The 17,958-nt window shown below is 39.8% G+C and overlaps 1 protein-coding gene across 9 annotated transcripts in view; it reads right to left on the bottom strand.

Moving 5' to 3' along the window:
* The window catches only part of LOC149238963 (uncharacterized), a 159,943-nt gene that overhangs the window by 87,251 nt on the left and 54,734 nt on the right, over positions 1 to 17,958 (bottom strand). For 7 of the 9 annotated variants that reach the window (XR_016246429.1, XM_089373259.1, XM_089373260.1 and 4 more), the window contains 5 exons: positions 16,396 to 16,486; positions 15,719 to 15,843; positions 15,366 to 15,462; positions 14,981 to 15,090; positions 14,657 to 14,731 (listed from right to left, as the gene is read on the bottom strand). Coding sequence is in view for 8 of the 9 variants with exons in the window: in XM_089373259.1 (XP_089229385.1) it covers positions 14,657 to 14,731; positions 14,981 to 15,090; positions 15,366 to 15,462; positions 15,719 to 15,843; positions 16,396 to 16,465 (477 nt within the window). In the remaining variant the exon portion in view is untranslated. The remainder of the gene's footprint in view (positions 1 to 14,656; positions 14,732 to 14,980; positions 15,091 to 15,365; positions 15,463 to 15,718; positions 15,844 to 16,395; positions 16,487 to 17,958) is intronic. The other 2 variants (XM_089373265.1, XM_089373264.1) reach the window with 1 other exon arrangement.

The following is a 17,958-nucleotide window of genomic DNA, read 5'->3' as shown; positions in this document are numbered from 1 at the left end:
TCAAAGAGTGGATCAGCAAATTCAAATATGGAAGAGGAACTCAGAAGAAAGAAACTACAGGGAGGAGGAACATGGATTGGAAGCTAAGAGGGACTAAAGAAGAAGTTAAAAACTGGATCCATAATCAAAACCGCCCTACCCTCCATTTTGATGGGGCCTCAAAGAACAACCCAGGCCAAGCGGGAGCAGGTGGAGTTATCAAGGACTGCCAAGGGAGAAACATGGTTACTTTTGAATGGGGTCTGGGCACCATGACAAACAATAAGGCAGAGGCATACAGCCTCCTCCTTGGGACCTCCATTGCCAGGAATCTTGGTCTGAGGAACCTTTTAATTCTTGGTGACTCTGCAATCATCATAGCTGCATTGACCACCGGGAAGGACTTTAGACAAACAGCATTAAACAATATCAAAGCAAGGATAATGGGAAATATCAGGTCTCTTGGCGATGTCACCTTCAAACACATCCTCAGAGCAAACAATGTAGAAGCAGATGAGCAAGCGAACAGGGCTGCAGGAAGGCAAACAGGTGAAGTCAAGGAGAATGACAAAGTTTACAAGAAAGACATCCCTTAAGCGGGCCTCCTTCATTGCCCCCCCCGAGAAGCCCAGTCACCACAGGTATAATCTCCTCCGTATTTGGCCCAAATCTCCCAATTGCTCTACCTGGTACCATCGAAATCCGAATCGCCCTCATGACCTGAACTCCATCATGGATACATATCTCTTCGGGATTCACTATCTGACCTGCGCAACCTTTCTCAGGGTATGGGACTGTGATCTCTCCCTTCGCACTCTCCTTGTCAGCAGCCATATCAAATCAGCTGACCTCTCCCCTCCCAAGAACAGAGCCTTTCGGTATCGGCCCAAGCAAATGTGAACCCTCCATGATTTTATAAATAGCAGCCGGGCCTCAAGTAATCACACAGCTAAGGGGAAAGCTCCGCATCCTCAGTTCGACTCCAGCAACAGAAGGCAACCCGTGGAAGACCTCATCTCTCATCAGGATACAAAGCTTCGCAACACGCTCCTGGTAACCGCAGTTTCACTCTCTGTTGGTTTACACTTGCTAACTCTTTTGTTTCTAGATCACAGCAGTGTTTCAGGTATTTCATCGAGGCTCACTCTCGGCCCTCTGAGCTCGTCGCACCTCCCTCTGTTGAGCCAGCATTTCAGTATCTTCCCCTTCGTTTCATCTACAGCCCCGTGCATTGCTCTTCACTGGTTCCCCCAGCCCGCAAGTTTCGACCCTCTGTGTGAAAGAATGGCTGATCAGCAGAATCCCCCAGCAGAGCAGGCTCAACCTGGCAACTTTCTGGACAACATATTCAACAATAAGGAATGCACCATGTGTAAGGCCCATACTTTCATGATTAACAGCCTTACCAAGCAACTGAAAGAGCTACAAGAGGACTATCATGCAGACAGGAACTCAAAGCGCAGGAAACTGGACAAAAGGAAGAATGAGATTGAAGCTTTGAAAGAGAGATGCAGCCACCTAGAGGCGGCCATGGAGCATATCCGCTCCCTCACCCAGAGTTACCAGGCGGAAGCTTCAACCAAAGCAAGTGTCAGGAATCCGGATGACTCAGTCACTCAACATTTCCCATAAGGAATGCACTGTAAATTTAGCTGGATAGGAGGTTCCTTTGTAAGGCAATATAGTCGTCTTTGTTTTGCTTTCTGTTTAAATCAAAAGAAGCAACGAGGAATATGGGTCTGCGAACCCACTTTTGATCCTCAGACTTCAGAAACATCTCCCGTATGTACTAGAAACTCTGTAATGCTGCTTTTATAATACATAAGTACCCGACTTTGTTAAAAAAAAAAAAAAAAAATGTAATAATGCAGAATACATTAACGATTAGGTGATGCAATGGCAATTTGATCTATACAATCAATGGAGTTGTATTTCTTAAATATACATACATGACTATAAGTTATTTAGTTTATTACTTGCTGAACAGTTAACAGACTGTTTTTGGGACTGTTAGTGAGATATGTTTAGACCTGTTGGTTGATATAATGAGGACTGTAAGGTGATGTTTTTTGGGACTGTATTTATATCTGACTTGTTGGGAAGGGTAATTCCAGTGGGATTGCTCGGTTTTTTGAATCTAGGGACCCAGATGAAGTCTTTTAAGACATGTTTCTTACGCATATGAGGAATGTAATTTTGCTATAATTAATGAATTTACTTTTTGAGGAAAAATTTATATTAGTTTGTTGATATAATATATTAGATAGGTAACACCTCAGGTCGCAAAGGGGACACAGGTATGGATCTGGAGTATCTGGGCCTTACTAATGTGGCTTTTTAATTTTTGGATCATACATTCATGATTTAATTGCAACGCTTACAAGAAGCATATAGAAACAAATTATTTGTAATACTTTTACCAAGATAGCAATCACTTTGAGAATCTAATGATGGGCATATGAAGGCTAGTGGAAACTAAAAGCTAGCACAAAAACGGCTTTGTAAACAATTTAATTTCTTTTAAATGCCAATAAGAACTTGTAGCAGGGAATGACAACAAATTACCAGAGAATGAAAAAGGACAGTTCAATTTCAAAAAGTGACAGTACATAATGTGATAGGGGTAGTGCATGACACAAACTAGAAAAAAAATGCAATTGATATACCATTATACAACTGTCAAAAGTTAAAACTAATACAAAACATGTTAAATTTCCATGAAATTCTGCAACTACTTAGCAATAACTGAAAACTAGGCAACCAACACTGAAACCAAACTTCCTTTCACAATGATAAAGAATTTCTTAACTAATAAGCAGCAGAATAAAACGCAGAGATAAAAACAGTCACACAATTTACACACTTGATTTCTTGGGAAATCCCTCTACTTTGCTGTAGTATTTTATTGATAGAGTTTGAGCAATAGAATTCCTTACAAGGCAAACTGTCACCCTGAGAACACTCTTGTCCTCACGCTGTATTAGCTGGACTCACCCTGCAAACACACTGACCCCTGCTCCTACTTTCTTGCGCTCAGACAGGCCCTATTTCCTTGCACACAGACTTCCTATTTCATAGCGCCGAGGACTCCCTATTCTTTAGGTCTCGACTCACTGCCTAGCGCAGTTCTGCAACAAGAAAGTCTCTCTTCAATACTGCGTATTGGCTCCTCCAAGATACACTCTCACAACAAAGATTTATCACACAAACTTGTGCTCTTTCTCACAATCTCGTGAGTTGTGTCTTGTCACAATCCTTCGTGCACAAAACAACACTGAATTCCTTGTGTCTTCATCCGTGATTTATAGATTTGATCCACGCTAAATTTGGGCCTTGTTCAAATTTAGAACTCAAGTCTCTAACTGGCAAGTTAAATGAGTTTGAACTGTTTCTCTCTCCAATCATAACTCGAGTCACAATTCGTCCTTACTTCAATCAATGACTGAAGTTCCCAACTCGTCCTTTTCTAAACTCGAACTGCCAACCAATCGTGTAGTCAAACTGCTAAAGACTTCCACTTAACTGAAGCTCCAACTCTACGCATGTTAACTTGATGATTACTCCAGTAAACTAAAAATAACTCATCCTAACTGAAGTCTAACTCATGAGCTTGCACTCATACTGATAGGACACTTTGAGGTATTCATTGGCTGAGGCACAAGCCAAAGGACCTTTCTCGCTACATTTTCAACACTCCCTCTTAGCGAGGAAGGTACTTCTGGAAGAACCTCGTCCACTAGGATTTGTCTTCAACACCACCATGTTATCCATTGCTGCAACTACTCCCTCTGAACTAGAAGACTTTCCCGCTTTTTGTTGCGGAATCTAATCTGAAGACTTGTTACTTCCAACCATGCTCCTATGATCTGAATCTATCACCTTAATCATAAGTGCCAGGTACCCCATGTATCTTTGTGGCTACTTACTCTACCTAAATGTGGTACTGGGAGGTACAACTCTCTCCTGATCTCCCCTAAACAACTCGTTTGCCCACATGGCTCGAACTCTCCCCATATTGGGAGTCACTAACTGAGTGGCTACCTCCACTCACCCTGGGCTCTGCTCCTCATCATCCTGTTGGTCGGCCCAATTGCCAACTAGCCGAGACTCAAACTGAGATATTAGCTACGACTCCATCTTGAGTAGCTTCTTCTCATGTACTCTAACTTGCTCTTGCTCTAAGCACTCTCTCAGAGCCCTGCTCTCCTCAACCATCACTTCTCTACTCTAAGCACTTCCTGTCTTGTTGCTCAAGGTTGTGCCTGTCTCTACCTGGAACTTATGGAGATTCTTCATCCTCACACCTATCTGTTTCTTACATACAAAAGCCAAGTGTTGGAGGTAAGCCTTACCTTTGCGGAAGATGACTTCATAACCCTTGTCCTCAAGGGTAGCTATTGAAACAAGGTTCTTCTTCAAGTTTGGAACATAGAGGACATCTCTGAGATGGAGAGAGCTTCATGACTCCCTCTCAAAACTGACAATACCAACTCCCCTAGTTGCATACTTGCCATCATCTCAGATCAATCTGAAACTGCATGTCCTTCTCTTTCAAGTAACTAAAATACTTCTTGTTCCTAGTCATGTGGAAGGATGCTCCTGAACCAATATACCGTATATTGTTGTCTGTTGAGCTTGCCATACAAGCTATCAATCAGAAATCTTTCTCGAACTGAGCAGAAAAAGCATCTACCTCAGCTGATGTAGCTTACATGATCCTTACTGGACTCCTTATTAGGACCCTCAGTGGCATAGTGCCCAAACTCATGGCAATGGAAGCACTTGATCTTACCAAAAAACTCCTTCTTTTCGCCCTTCTAACTAGATTCAACCTCTCTTTGGCCCTTCTTGCCCTTGGCTTTACCTTTGCCTACCCGATCAAAGTTCTCCTCGTCCTCTGCTAGAGCTTCTCTACCATCTCTCGTCCTTCTCCCGATCTCTTCTTGAACACAATCACTCCATAACCTTTCCCAACTAGGAATATTCCCTCTGGCATTCACAGCATCTTGGAAACTATACCAAGACTTATGGAGTCCCAAAACCGCAAGCCTCACAAGGTCATTTTCTGCTACAATCATGCCCACTCCACCTAGCTCATCTCGAACCTGCGTGAACTTCGAAAGATATGTGATGATGGGCTCTCCTTTGCACATTCTAATACATCTTAGCTTCTCCTTGAGAGCAAGCTTCCTAGCATCACTGGAACCCTGATACAGATCTAAGATGGCTTTAAACATATCATACATTGTCTTCTTCTCATGGAGATGAGGAATAATATGGTCTTTGATCCCCTCAAGAATGATCCTCCTCGCCTTGGTGCCATTCTTGTTATGTCAGGCCAAATGTTGAGGATCTTGAGGTGGCACTTGAGCCTGCTTCACAAACTTTATCACCCCATTATCTTGCAACACCACATATATCCGCTCCTTCCATGCACAGAAATTCGAGGCTCCCTCTAAACTGTGATCAGACCTTAGCCCTAGGAACGGCATACTGCTCCCCAAGGAACTTCTCTGCTTTTCAAACTCTAGTGCTAGCCTTCCTGACTAATCTGTGCTCTAGCTTCGTTGACCAACTTGGTGTTGGTCATTATATTGATCTTTGCACTTATACCATGTTAAATTTCCACGAAATTCTGCAACTACTTAGTGAATAACTGAAAACTAGGCACCCAACATTGAAACCAAACTTCCTTTCACAAAGATGCAGAATTTCTTAACTAGTAAGCAACGAACTAAAACACGGAGATAAAAACAATCACACAATTTACACACTTGATTTCTTGGGAAACCTAACTGGGAAAACCCTCTACTTTGTTGCAGTATTTTATTCATAGAGTTTGAGAAATAGAATCTTCTACAAGGCAAACTGTCACCCTGAGAAAATTCTTGTCCTCATGTTGTACTAGTTAGACTCACCCTGCAAACAAACGGACCCCTGCTACTACTTTCTTGTGCTCTGACAAGCCCTATTTCCTTGCGTAGAGGACTCCCTATTCTTTAGGGCTCGACTCTTATTTCGTAGCGTAGCTCCACCACAAGAAAGTCTCTTCAATGTTGCGTATTGGCTCCTCCAAGATACGCTCTCACAACAAAGATCTCTCACACAAACTTGTGCTCTTTCTCACAATCTCATGAGTTGTGTCTTGTCACAATCCTTCATGCACAAAACAACAATGAATTCCTTGTGCCTTCCTCCTTGATTTATAGATTTGATCCATGCTAAATTTGGGCCTTATTCAAATTTAGAATTCGAGTCTCTAACTCGCAAGTTAACTGAGTTCGAACTGTTTCACTCTTCAATCATAACTAGTGTCTCAATTCATCCTTACTTCAATCAATGGCTGAAGTTCCCAACTCGTCCTTTTCTAAACTCGAACTGCCAACCAATCCTATAGTCAAACTGCTGAAGACTTCCAATTAACTGAAGCTCCAACTCTACGCATGTTAACTTGATGATTATTCCAGTAAACTGGAAATAACTCATCCTAACTGAAGTCTAACTCATGAGCTTGCATTCATACGGATAGAAGGACACTTTGAGATCTTCACTGGCTAAGGCACAAGCCAGAAGACCTTGTTCGCTACATTTTCAACACAACATTCCTAATGCACACATTCAATCCATATTGGAGGGCGTGAACATCACAAGAACTGAACTATTGAATTATATCAATGTTGAAATTCAGTATCTGTCTTCCACGATACAAGGAAAGCACATGTTGTTACATCACAACATACAGTTTACAGTCCAGAGCAAATTGAAGAGAGAAGAATTAGTTCATATATTAAAATTTGTTTATGATTTCAGATTGATTTTATAACTTTTAAATATAGTTATGCGCTTGTTAATTGAAGGGTGTGATCCTTCACAATTACTTGACTATTATGGCCTACTTACTATTATCGTTTGGGTTCAAGTTCTAATTAGGTGATCAAATTACTAACAACTATAAAACAAAATCACCATACTTAGACTCGAGACAAGACTCATTTTGGCAAAAGAGTCAAACTCGACTTAGGACTCAGCACAGACTGGTGAATCAACCTGGAAAACATTTGACACCATTAGTAAGACAGAAAATCTGGATTTTAAAGGAAAATACATGTTATTTTTAGATTATACATGATATATTAAAATGAATATAACACAAAAATAAAATATCCAAACATAGCCAAGTATATCATATAATGTACATGAGACAATCATGACTATGAAACTCTAAACAAGCTTGAAATTAAAGTGGGAAGGTGAAAAATATCTCAAAGGCTGCAGTTGTAAATGTCACTCAAAACCCTAGATGCAAATCAAAACCCTAAGTTGTGTGTATATGTCCAAGACCCTAGTTTATGTGAAAAATGTTCCAAACCCTAGTTAGAAGCCATTCTTAGCAAACTCAAGAAGAAATGAGCAAGAATGGTAAAAATGAAAAATGGCTAAAATTCCAGGTTGCTTAACTCAACAGTTTTGCAGGCTGACACAATGGGTTTTTGCTTGACTTGGATGCTTTGGCAGTTTGGCAGGTTGACTCAACAGATTTGATAATTTTCTAGCAGCTCTAGGCAGGTCAACCCAGATCTAGGTCAGAACCACCAGATCCAGGTGAAAACAACCCATTTTGACTATAGGTTGGGCAGACCCTATGACTATGTGATGCAGGGTTACCCCTGCTTACACGCACAGTATGCACGTAAAATGCATAATCCTGTCTGTCCCAGGAATTTAACTCACAAAGGAAACAAATCTTCATTTACTAAGGTTTTAGGCCCCTTTTAATAGCCTCATGCGGAATGATTTATAGACTAACAAAGTCTAATCATTAATCAATAATCTACCTTTTCCTTTATATCGGAACTCAATCACCCCGCTTAACCCTTCTATCGGCGCTTAACTCATTATAAACTCTTTATCCTTTGATAATGGTGGACTTATATATGAAACTTCATATACCCGCACTTAATCCTTTAAAATTCATTTACAAAGGAAATATATGCAAAACATACCTTTTCCGCCTTGGTAGGGCCTCTGCACACATATCAATGCTATACCTTTATCGCAATCGCAATATCGGTCCTCCGCAGTCACACTACACACTCTACCTTCCGCCTCCGATATGCGAACATATTCCGGATCTCAAATTATTATACACTGCCACTATAACTCCGTCAGTTCCGTTCCACCAATCCTTCCCGCAACGCTCTCCGAACTCTAATCTCTCCGATCTCCGATCAACAATTCATCGCTATCGGCATGTTGGCCATCGGCATATCGCGTTCCATTGCCACCAACCATTTGACCTTCTGAAATATGATTAGCGATCCCATCGAGACCATTGATCTGACTTCTGATCCGACGGTTGTGATTAAATCGCTATCGCTATCGCTATATTTATAAGGGTCGTTCCAATGGTTTCTAATTAAATCTTGATCGTTGATCTGGCGCTCGAACCAACGGTCGAGATCCTTCCTCGTTCCAAAAATCGCTTAACGGTCCTCCGACGTTGATCTACACTTAGTAGATCCAACAGTCCACAATGATTTCGAATAGACAATAGGCACAGAGAATAACCGCCTGAAAAAGCGGTTTGCTCTCTCTCCTCCGCTGCTATGTGTCACTCGGCTAGTGGGATCAGGTGGACTCCTCTAAATACCACTTATGGTTTCTACCTCGCCCGAAATACCACTTTTGTGTATAAACCTACCTTTCTTCGTTAAGGTTCGCCCATGTGATGTTTTACTCTGCTCCATGCAACATGATCTAGACAATCGATCTATGAGATCCAACGGTTGTTGTGCATCACCTCAGTACTTCTCCGCTCTTCTCTTTGCTTATGTTTCACGTTATTTTCAACGATTTCTCTATGGTTCGGGTTTCTTCAAAGGTTCTCGTCCTTCCACCATTCTACTGCGCACTCTCTCCTGAGCTTGCCTTCTGCAAATTCTCACATCGCAGTCTCTTCAGAGCTTCACTCTGATCATTCAATTGGATTCAAAGACCCACTATGATTCCTATGACTCATTCTCCTCCTCTGTGTATTTCTTCATAACTCTCCCTGCAACCTCTATTACAGAACCTACGAATTAACACATAAATCGATCATTAAATAATCGATTCACACACTTACACAGTTGTGGGAAAAACCTCTGTATAAACAAGTATAAACAATTGATTACATATCGAGACCCTCTGTCTCACAGGCCTGATCTTCAATATCAGTGACCTCCTCTCCTTTTACACTCTGCCCGTAGGCTTACATTTATACCAAAAGGTTCTATTGAACTAATTCTGGTTCAAATCCTTAATCTACTGAACTGACTCCTAAATGTCCTCTCTAGTTCCTCGAATCATGAAACAGCCTTAAGAGTTATAATTGACTTCTAACTCTCTTGTCATTATTAACCACTCATGTTCTCCTTAATTCGAGAGCATTTACGACATCCTCACAACATCTAATTAATTCTCATCCTACTCACTCAAAAGCCTAAATATTACATTAATTCATCACTTAGGAATCCAACTTCCTTAAAATACAAGACCCCCTATGTCTACTAAAGTACAATGATTTTATTGGGCTGAATGCTCCTGCATCAGACTCAAAGTAGAAAATTTTCATGATCTCCTAATCATGTGTGTTCATATGTTGATAGAAAAACCTCCAAGGTCCCAAACTTTAGTTTGTAACTACCTGAAAGCTCTGCACCTTTGTTGCTGCTATATGTCTGCTATTTTTTGTTTCATCTTCCTCTCCTTGTCAATCAGGTCCAAATTCTGATTGATCATGCCTCCTGCTGCTATATTTTCCTCCATATGGACTGCTTCATCATTAACTGCCATAACTCTTCAATCTCCACCTCTAGCATATCTTTGGGGTGGTCCATATTCTGTCATTCATTGTTACCTCTTTCTCTCTGCTTCAAGTTGTTGCTGCTGTCCACTAACTCTTCAAATCGTTGTTTGTTTTCTTCTCTTTGAAGTTGTCGGATCTTACTTTTTCTTCTACTTTTGCTTGCTCCAACTTTTTCTACCCTAGATATTGTTGTAGTTACTGCTCTAGGTACCACTATAGACTTTGCTTCCACCCAAACTTCCTGAATATCTTTAAGGATATCTCCTCTGCAACATCTAATTTCTGCATTGAATTCTGACTTTCCAGCATTCTCTCCAGCAATTGAGCATCTCTATTCCATGGATTAAATTCTTCCACAGAATCCTCTTCTTTCATCTTTATTTGGCTACTCATCTGTGCCAAATTTCCTCCAGCATCTGCAACTAAACCTGCATTCACAAAACATTTGTTAAAATCAAAAACATAAGGCTTCAGTGCCTTATTTTCCTTTGGCAACAATTTAGTTTGTTGCTCTGTTTCTTTCTCCTCTGTCAGAACATCAGTATGCTATTTTGAATTCTCAAAAGAATTCATGAGACTGTCAATTAGCCTCTCCTCCACATCATCTATTTCAAAGATGCCTCCCTACTTTTGTTCACAATAGTGAACTTCTTCTTCTTTAGCATGCTACTAGTTAATTCTTCTTTGAAATTGTTTGATTCTTACCGCCTCCCTTTCATCCTTACCCTCTTGTTCTTTAAGAACCTCCATATCATCTTTCATCCTCCCTTGTTCATTGTATCATTTCTTTGGGACAACATTTCTTCAATCTTCATTGGAATAAGACTGTCATCTTTCTCCTCTATGACAGCTCTAACATTCTGCTGCCTACTCCCAGGTGACTCTTCTGTCTCCTTCTGGTTCTGAGATCTTGCCATCTCAGTCTTGATCTGAACAGATTTCAGATTCTGCTCCTTCTCTCTGACAAACTCTAAAGTTTGTTCATCCTCCTGTGATGTACCTGCAATCATCCACAAATTATTAATTTTAAAATCATAAGACCTGGCGGTCTTACTCGACTCTTCAGTCATCACATTTCCTTGCTGCTCTGAGTCTTCTACGTGATTCAGCTCCTCAGGCTCAACTTCATCTCCTTCCTTCACAAGGAATGGTTCTTGTCTTGTAAGAGCTCCAATTATTAATTTGTCAATGAGTTCTTTCTACTGTAACAACTCAATACTTTCCTCATTTGAGAGCTTTTCTTCATCATACTCTGCTCTAGAGTACCTTTTATCCCCTAAAACACATTGCTCCTCATACTTCAGTTCAAGAGCTCTATTCAGCTTCACTTCAGAGTATTAATCTTTTGTAAGATACTCCTCCATGCTTTCGACAGCTTCATAAGATTGTCTATCCTCTCCTATGCATCCTGCAAGCACACCAAAACTATTAGGTTCAAAAACACAAGGCTTGATGGCCTTATACATCAGCTCTTCATCTTCAGTCAGCATCTCCTCACGCTGTTTTGAACTATCCCAATAGTCCATGAGATCTTCACTTGATCTCCATTCTTTAGCTTCAGTGTAGTCTTCACTTTCTCCCATAATTTCTCCCTGTTCTGGTTCACAAATGGACTCTTCCATTTCCAACTCAATTTCCTTGAGTTTTTCCCTCAGCCACTTTACTTGCTTTTGTTGTAGCCTTCTCTGCATCTCATGCCACTCCACTGGCTTTTTCCTTAATACCCAACCTTGTCTCTGGTTTTCTTCTAGCCGCATTGTTAACACATCAAGTTCTTTTCTTATCTCAGCCAACTCCTTGTCAATCTCTTCTTGACTCAGTCTCTTGCCATCTGCTTTGGCATTCTTCTTCTCATATCTGTTGTTGTGGCTTCTCTCTGAACCTTTGCTATGACTATCAGTAGTCATCTTTTTCTCCTCTTTCTTCATGAGCTCCTCACTCATCTGCAACAAGCCTCTGCAACAGCTAATCCTCCTCGTTGCAATCTTACCTCACTAAGCTCTCCTCACACAGTCTTTTGGTAAGCGCGAGTCCTCTATCTGGAACCTCCTCTTGAGCAACACCTTTGCTCCTTTTAGGCTTCTGCAATATTTCACTCTCTCTTGGGAACACTTCAGTTGTCCTCTCTTTGTCCAACCTCTTGTTGGATTCTTCAGGTTCACTGCCACCTCCTTCAAAGTGTTTTCCTTACTCTGCCTTCAAGAACACATCTGGTTCTCCTCTCACAGCTTCTCTTGCTGTCCTTTGCTGAGATGCTTCATCTGCAACCACAATCTTCAATTTCAATTTGAAACAAAACACACTATCTTACCTCCAAGATCTATGTATGATCTTATTCTCCCATTCTTCTGCACTTTGAATGGATTGTCCTCTGTTTGGTCTCCAAGTCCTCTTTCCTTCAGAACTTGTGCTAAGCAATCTTGCTCTCACTTTTCTTCAAGGAATCATCTGTTCCTGTTTACCCCAAGCCTCCGTTGGAACTACTACAATCTCCCAGGAATTTCGAAAGTTCCCCTTACAATCTTTTGTTGTAGTCTCTACCATTTATTCACTTAACTTATGCACATTATCTTCTTCTGTGTGCAAACTCCTTTTCATAGGAAATCTTTCCCCGCTCTGATTACAATTCTACTCTGATACCACTAATGACATAGGGTTTCCCCCGCTTACACCCACAGTATGCATGTAAAATGCATAATCCTGTCTGTCCTAGGAATTTAACTCACAAATGAGTCAAATCTTCATTTACTAAGGTTTTAGGCCCCCTTTAATAGCCTCATGCGGAATGATTTATAGACTAACAAAGTCTAATCATTAATCCACATTTTCCTTTATATCGGAACTCAATCACCCCGCTTAACCCTTCTATAGGCACTTAACTCATTATAAACTCTTTATCCTTTGATAATGGTGGACTTGTATATAAAACTTCATATACCCGCGCTTAATCCTTTATAATTCATTTACAAAGGAAATATACGCAAAACATACCTTTTCCGCCTTGGTACGGCCTCTGCACAGATATCGATGCTACACCTTTATCGCAATCGCAATATCGGTCCTCTGTGGTCACACTACACACTCTACCTTCCTCCGATATGCGAACATATTATGGATCTCAAATTATTATACACCGCCACTATAACTCCATCGGTTCCATTCCACCAATCCTTCCCGCAGCACTCTCCGAACTCTAATCTCTCCGATCTCTGATCAGCGATTCATCGCTATCGGCATGTCGGCCATCGGCGTATCACGTTCCATTGCCACCAACCATTTGACCTTCCGAAATACGATTAGCGATCCCATCGGGACCGTCGATCTGACTTTCGATCCGACAGTTGCGATTAAATCGCTATCGCTATCGCTATATTTAAAAGGGTCGTTCCAATGGTTTCTGATTAAATCTTGACCATTGATCTGGCGCTCGATCCAATGGTCGAGATCCTTCCCCATTCCAAAAGTCGCTTGACAGTCCTCCGCCGTTGATCTACACTTAGTAGATCCAACGGTCCACGATGATTTCAGATAGACAATAGGCATGGAGAATAACCGCCCGAAAAAGCGATTTTCTCTCTCTCCTCCGCTGCTATGTGTCGCTCGGCTAGTGGGATCAGGCGGACTCCTCTAAATACCGCTTATGGTTTCTACCTCGCCCGAAATACCACTTTTGTGTATAAACCCGCCTTTCTTCGTTAAGGTTCGCCAATGTGATGTTTCACTCTGCTCCATGCGACATGATCTGGACCGTTGATCTATGAGATCCAACGGTTGTTGTGCATCACCTCTGTACTTCTCCGCTCTTCTCTTTGCTTATGTTTCACGCTATTTTCAGTGTTTTCTCTATGGTTCGGGTTTCTTCAAAGGTTCTCGTCCTTCCACCATTCTACTGCGCACTCTCTCCTGAGCTTGCCTTCTACGAATTCTCACATCGCAGTCTCTTCAGAGCTTCACTCTGATCATTCAATTGGATTCAAAGACCCACTATGATTCCTCTGAATCATTCTCCTCCTCTGTGTATTTCTTCAGAACTCTGCCTGCAACCTCTGTTACAGAACCTACGAATTCACACATAAATCAATCATTAAATACTCGATTCACACACTTACACAGTTCCGGGATAAACCTCTGTATAAACAAGTATAAACAACTAATTACATATCGAGACCCTCTATCTCACAGGCCTGATCTTCAATATCAGTGGCCTCCTCTCCTTTTACACTCTGCCCGTAGGCTTACATTTATACTAGAAAGGCTCTGTTGAACTAATTCTGGTTCAAATCCTTAATCTACTGAACTGACTCCTAAATGTCCTCTCTAGTTCCTCGAATCATGAAACAGCCTTAAGAGTTATAATTGACTTCTAACTCTCTTGTCATTATTAACCACTCATGTTTTCCTTAATTCGAGAGCATTTACAATATCTTCACAACATCTAATTAATTCTCATCCTACTCACTCAAAAACCTAAATATTACATGAATTCATCACTTAGGAATCCAACTTCCTTAAAATACAAGACCCCCTATGTCTACTAATGTACAATGATTTTATTGGGCTGAATGCTCCTACATCACTATGCTAGAAAATTAAATCAAGTTAATGAATAATAAAAGGTTGATTTTCAACTCGCATACTTGAACAATAAGCTAACATGGAGCATTCAATAAGTAGCAAATTAATTTAAGGTAATATGACTAATGAAGGTTGATTTTTAACATGCATATTAAATATTTGAAAATTAAGCTTGGTTAGAGCACATTCAATATGGCTTGACAGTTTGAAACACTTGAATTTAAGTTAACAAGCATAAGACTACAACAGACACACCTTGACAAAATCTTCAACTGTCAAACCACAATCTTTTGAATATCCTGCTTCCTCCAAAACTTGACCCACAACTTGCTGCAATAAACAAATACATTAATAATTTCACTGGGCAGTCTATAAGATTAAGTTATTCCCTAGCAACATACACTGATAGTGCCAGAAGACTTTCATTTCAAAAGATGCATGAACTAATCTATTTGACCAAAACATGAAACAATCTACACCAAACCCCAAACAACTTTCAAATGAACTGAATAATTATTGCAGAAAATCTTCTCTTCTAATGAAAATCTATTTACACTATATATAATAGAACTATATGACCTGCCGTTGCTCTTCAGAAATAAAAGATCCTGTCAGATCCCGCAACACTTCGAGTATATCTTCGAGTGTCACTTTCCCATTGCCATCTGAATCATAAACCTTGAAAATGACTGTTACAGTGAAAGTCAGAACAAGGATGGCCACCAAGATTGCTATGAATACATGTTTATGTATTTTTAATCACAAGTCACAAGACAACCACATTTTTTTCCTCAATTTGATCTTTATCAAATAATACTCCTACAGGCTATAATTGAAACAAAGCATAACTGACAATCCTATAAAGCCACTCTATAGATGCTTTGTAGAAATCCAAACATAACTTGCTAGATCATGGATTTAACATCAAGGAATTGATTTATATAGGTCTTAAAGAAGTCCATACATTCAATTTTTTGTCGAATACTTGCTCTGGAACTGAAGGCTGATAAAAAAGCTAAGAAATCTTTGAAGTTCAAACCATCTAACATTCTCAGCAATCTCTGCAACAAAAATATAAAGCATTCAACATATCATATGGAATTCAAATTCTGTATCTACTACAATACAACTAACAAATAGCTCCCTTTTGCATATTGTTCTTCCTTACATGATTGTTTCAATTACTAACATTCATAAACATATTGCCCGAATCCCCAAACAAGAATAAGAAAGAGTTTGAGAACAAAAGCTTCAGTTGTAAGTCGACTAAATAGGAAATAATCCCTGTATAACAAATTTACGAAAGTTATAAATTACCTGAGAAAGTGGATTCACTGCAAACTCTGGAACAGATAAGAATTCATCCGCTGAAATAAACCCTTTACCATTACGATCAAGTGCACAGAAACGCTCATACAGGGAAACTATTTCTTGCTGTGAAACTGAGATATGAAGAGAAAATTATACTAAGTACCAGATCAAAACACTAAGGCTAATTCCTCTAACAAGAACACAATGACGGGACAAATATTAGGAACTAAAGTGAAAGATATTATAAAATAAACAATAGTTCACAGAACTAACAGACAAACAAAGGTTGTTTGCATGTTATTTCAAAAGATGCTAGATAAAATAAGATCCGATAATTTTATTAATGTCCAGTCAATTGGGTTTAGCCTGGGTGACTGGAACTCATAAGAAATGTGGTTATCCTCCCCACCCAGGTTTAATTCCCGCATGTAATTTATTGAGCTCATAATGAGTATTTATTGTAATGGCTTTGAGCCTCCTTGTCTGAGTATTCAATCCGGGAGCAAAACATGTATATTCCTCATATGGAATATAAAGATATTTCTCATGAAAATTTAAACCAAAAAAATTATTATTATTAATGTCCAAGAAATGACCACAAAAGTAGGTCAATAGGACCAAAAGAGTACATACTACACTAAAAAGAACTTAGATAACATGAAAAGAAGATATTTGGTACATACACATGTTATTGCAGTGCTCTTGGACATCCTCGATGTCATACTGAGTAAGCATAGATGATGTATTTCCCATTTATGAAACGTATTGTTCCCCCTGACATTCACAGCAGCAGATAATATAATAATTAAATCAAAGATTTTAACACCAGTAATATTTGGATAATAATGGCGCAATACCATGGCTTAACAATGATGAACACAGCTCAATCTTATTCATTATGAAAGTAAATATTTATACATGAACAAGAGAAATATCGCAAAACGAGAATACCCTAAAATTGTTCAACAAACGACCCCTATATTCACTCAACAACAATTATCGTAAGCTCGTGTTACTTCTTTGAGAGCTGAGCACACTAGCAACTTTAACAATTCTCTAATTAGACTAAGGGCAATAACAAATGAATCACTAAACTAACATTTCTACCCCATAATCTAATATGAGGGTGTGAATCTTCAATCCACTCTTTTTCAACCAAACTGAACAAAATGTGTAAAAACTTATGATTTTTCTTGCAGAAAGTGTGAAATTTCCTTAAATTGCAGCAACTGGAATTTACTCTTCTAACTAATTAACAGTTTATTAATTTTCTAACTAATAACAAATAAATCACACAGCAATTCTTCACAAATAAATTCTGCGGAAGCTAAATAAAATGTTGTAACTTTGAAATGCACACACAATAAAAATGACACCAATATTTTTGGACTAATAGTCCCCAGAAAAACTCCAAAGGGAAAACCGGTGCAGTAGATGAGGGTTTATTTTTATTATTATGCAGCAGTAAAAATCTGAGTACAATAATCTGGATGCCAAACTAGCTATCCTCCAGAGATAATCTGGCCAAAATATTTGTGAGACAAATTGTCTCACTCCACAACTGATCCGGCTCCAGAAACGGGCTCAACTGGGCTACTCGAAATGCCCCTACATTAGCCTCTACGCACTGCATGTGCAGGCGCTACTCACACTGCCTGCATAACTACTCGGAATCTGTCATTCTGCCTGACTCTACCTCTGGAAATGACTCACTTAGCCTCTTGGAAATTTTCCTAGCCTCTAGCACCTGAATCGAACTAGCCCTTTGAAGCTTCTACGTTGCCTTTGCGCAGCCTCACTAAGGAAATAGTGAGGCCTCTCTTCTGCTAGCTCTCTAGCACTGAAACTCTATTGTTGCTCCCTCAAACATTGTTGCTCTGGATCAAGCTCACTTCCTTGCTAAATCACTCGATTGGATAGCTCAATATGCCAAGGATACGCTCTCCCTCTTGCTTGACGTGTCTTCTCCTCTACCCATCGACCTGCTCTTATAATCTCTCATTAGATCACCAACAACCATGATTAAATCATTATCAATGGCTAAGATCATCTTAGACTCAGTCCGTGTGAATCTCTAGAGTTTTCTCGATCTTTCTCAATTAATTGTTGTTAATTAATCAATTTTCCTAAGTTAGACTTAGGAAATATTTAATTATTGATCAATTAACTTAATTGAGTGGTCTCTACGTGTTTTCTCTCGAAACATTTTCTCGGTTTTGGAGATCTCATGTTCTTTATCCTCTCTG

This window comes from Pinus tabuliformis, chromosome 8 (assembly GCF_031772625.1).
Source record: "Pinus tabuliformis cultivar Carrire ecotype Pingquan chromosome 8, CPIR1, whole genome shotgun sequence".
Lineage (NCBI taxonomy): Eukaryota > Viridiplantae > Streptophyta > Pinopsida > Pinales > Pinaceae > Pinus > Pinus tabuliformis.
This window is presented reverse-complemented; position numbering and strand designations above follow the sequence as displayed.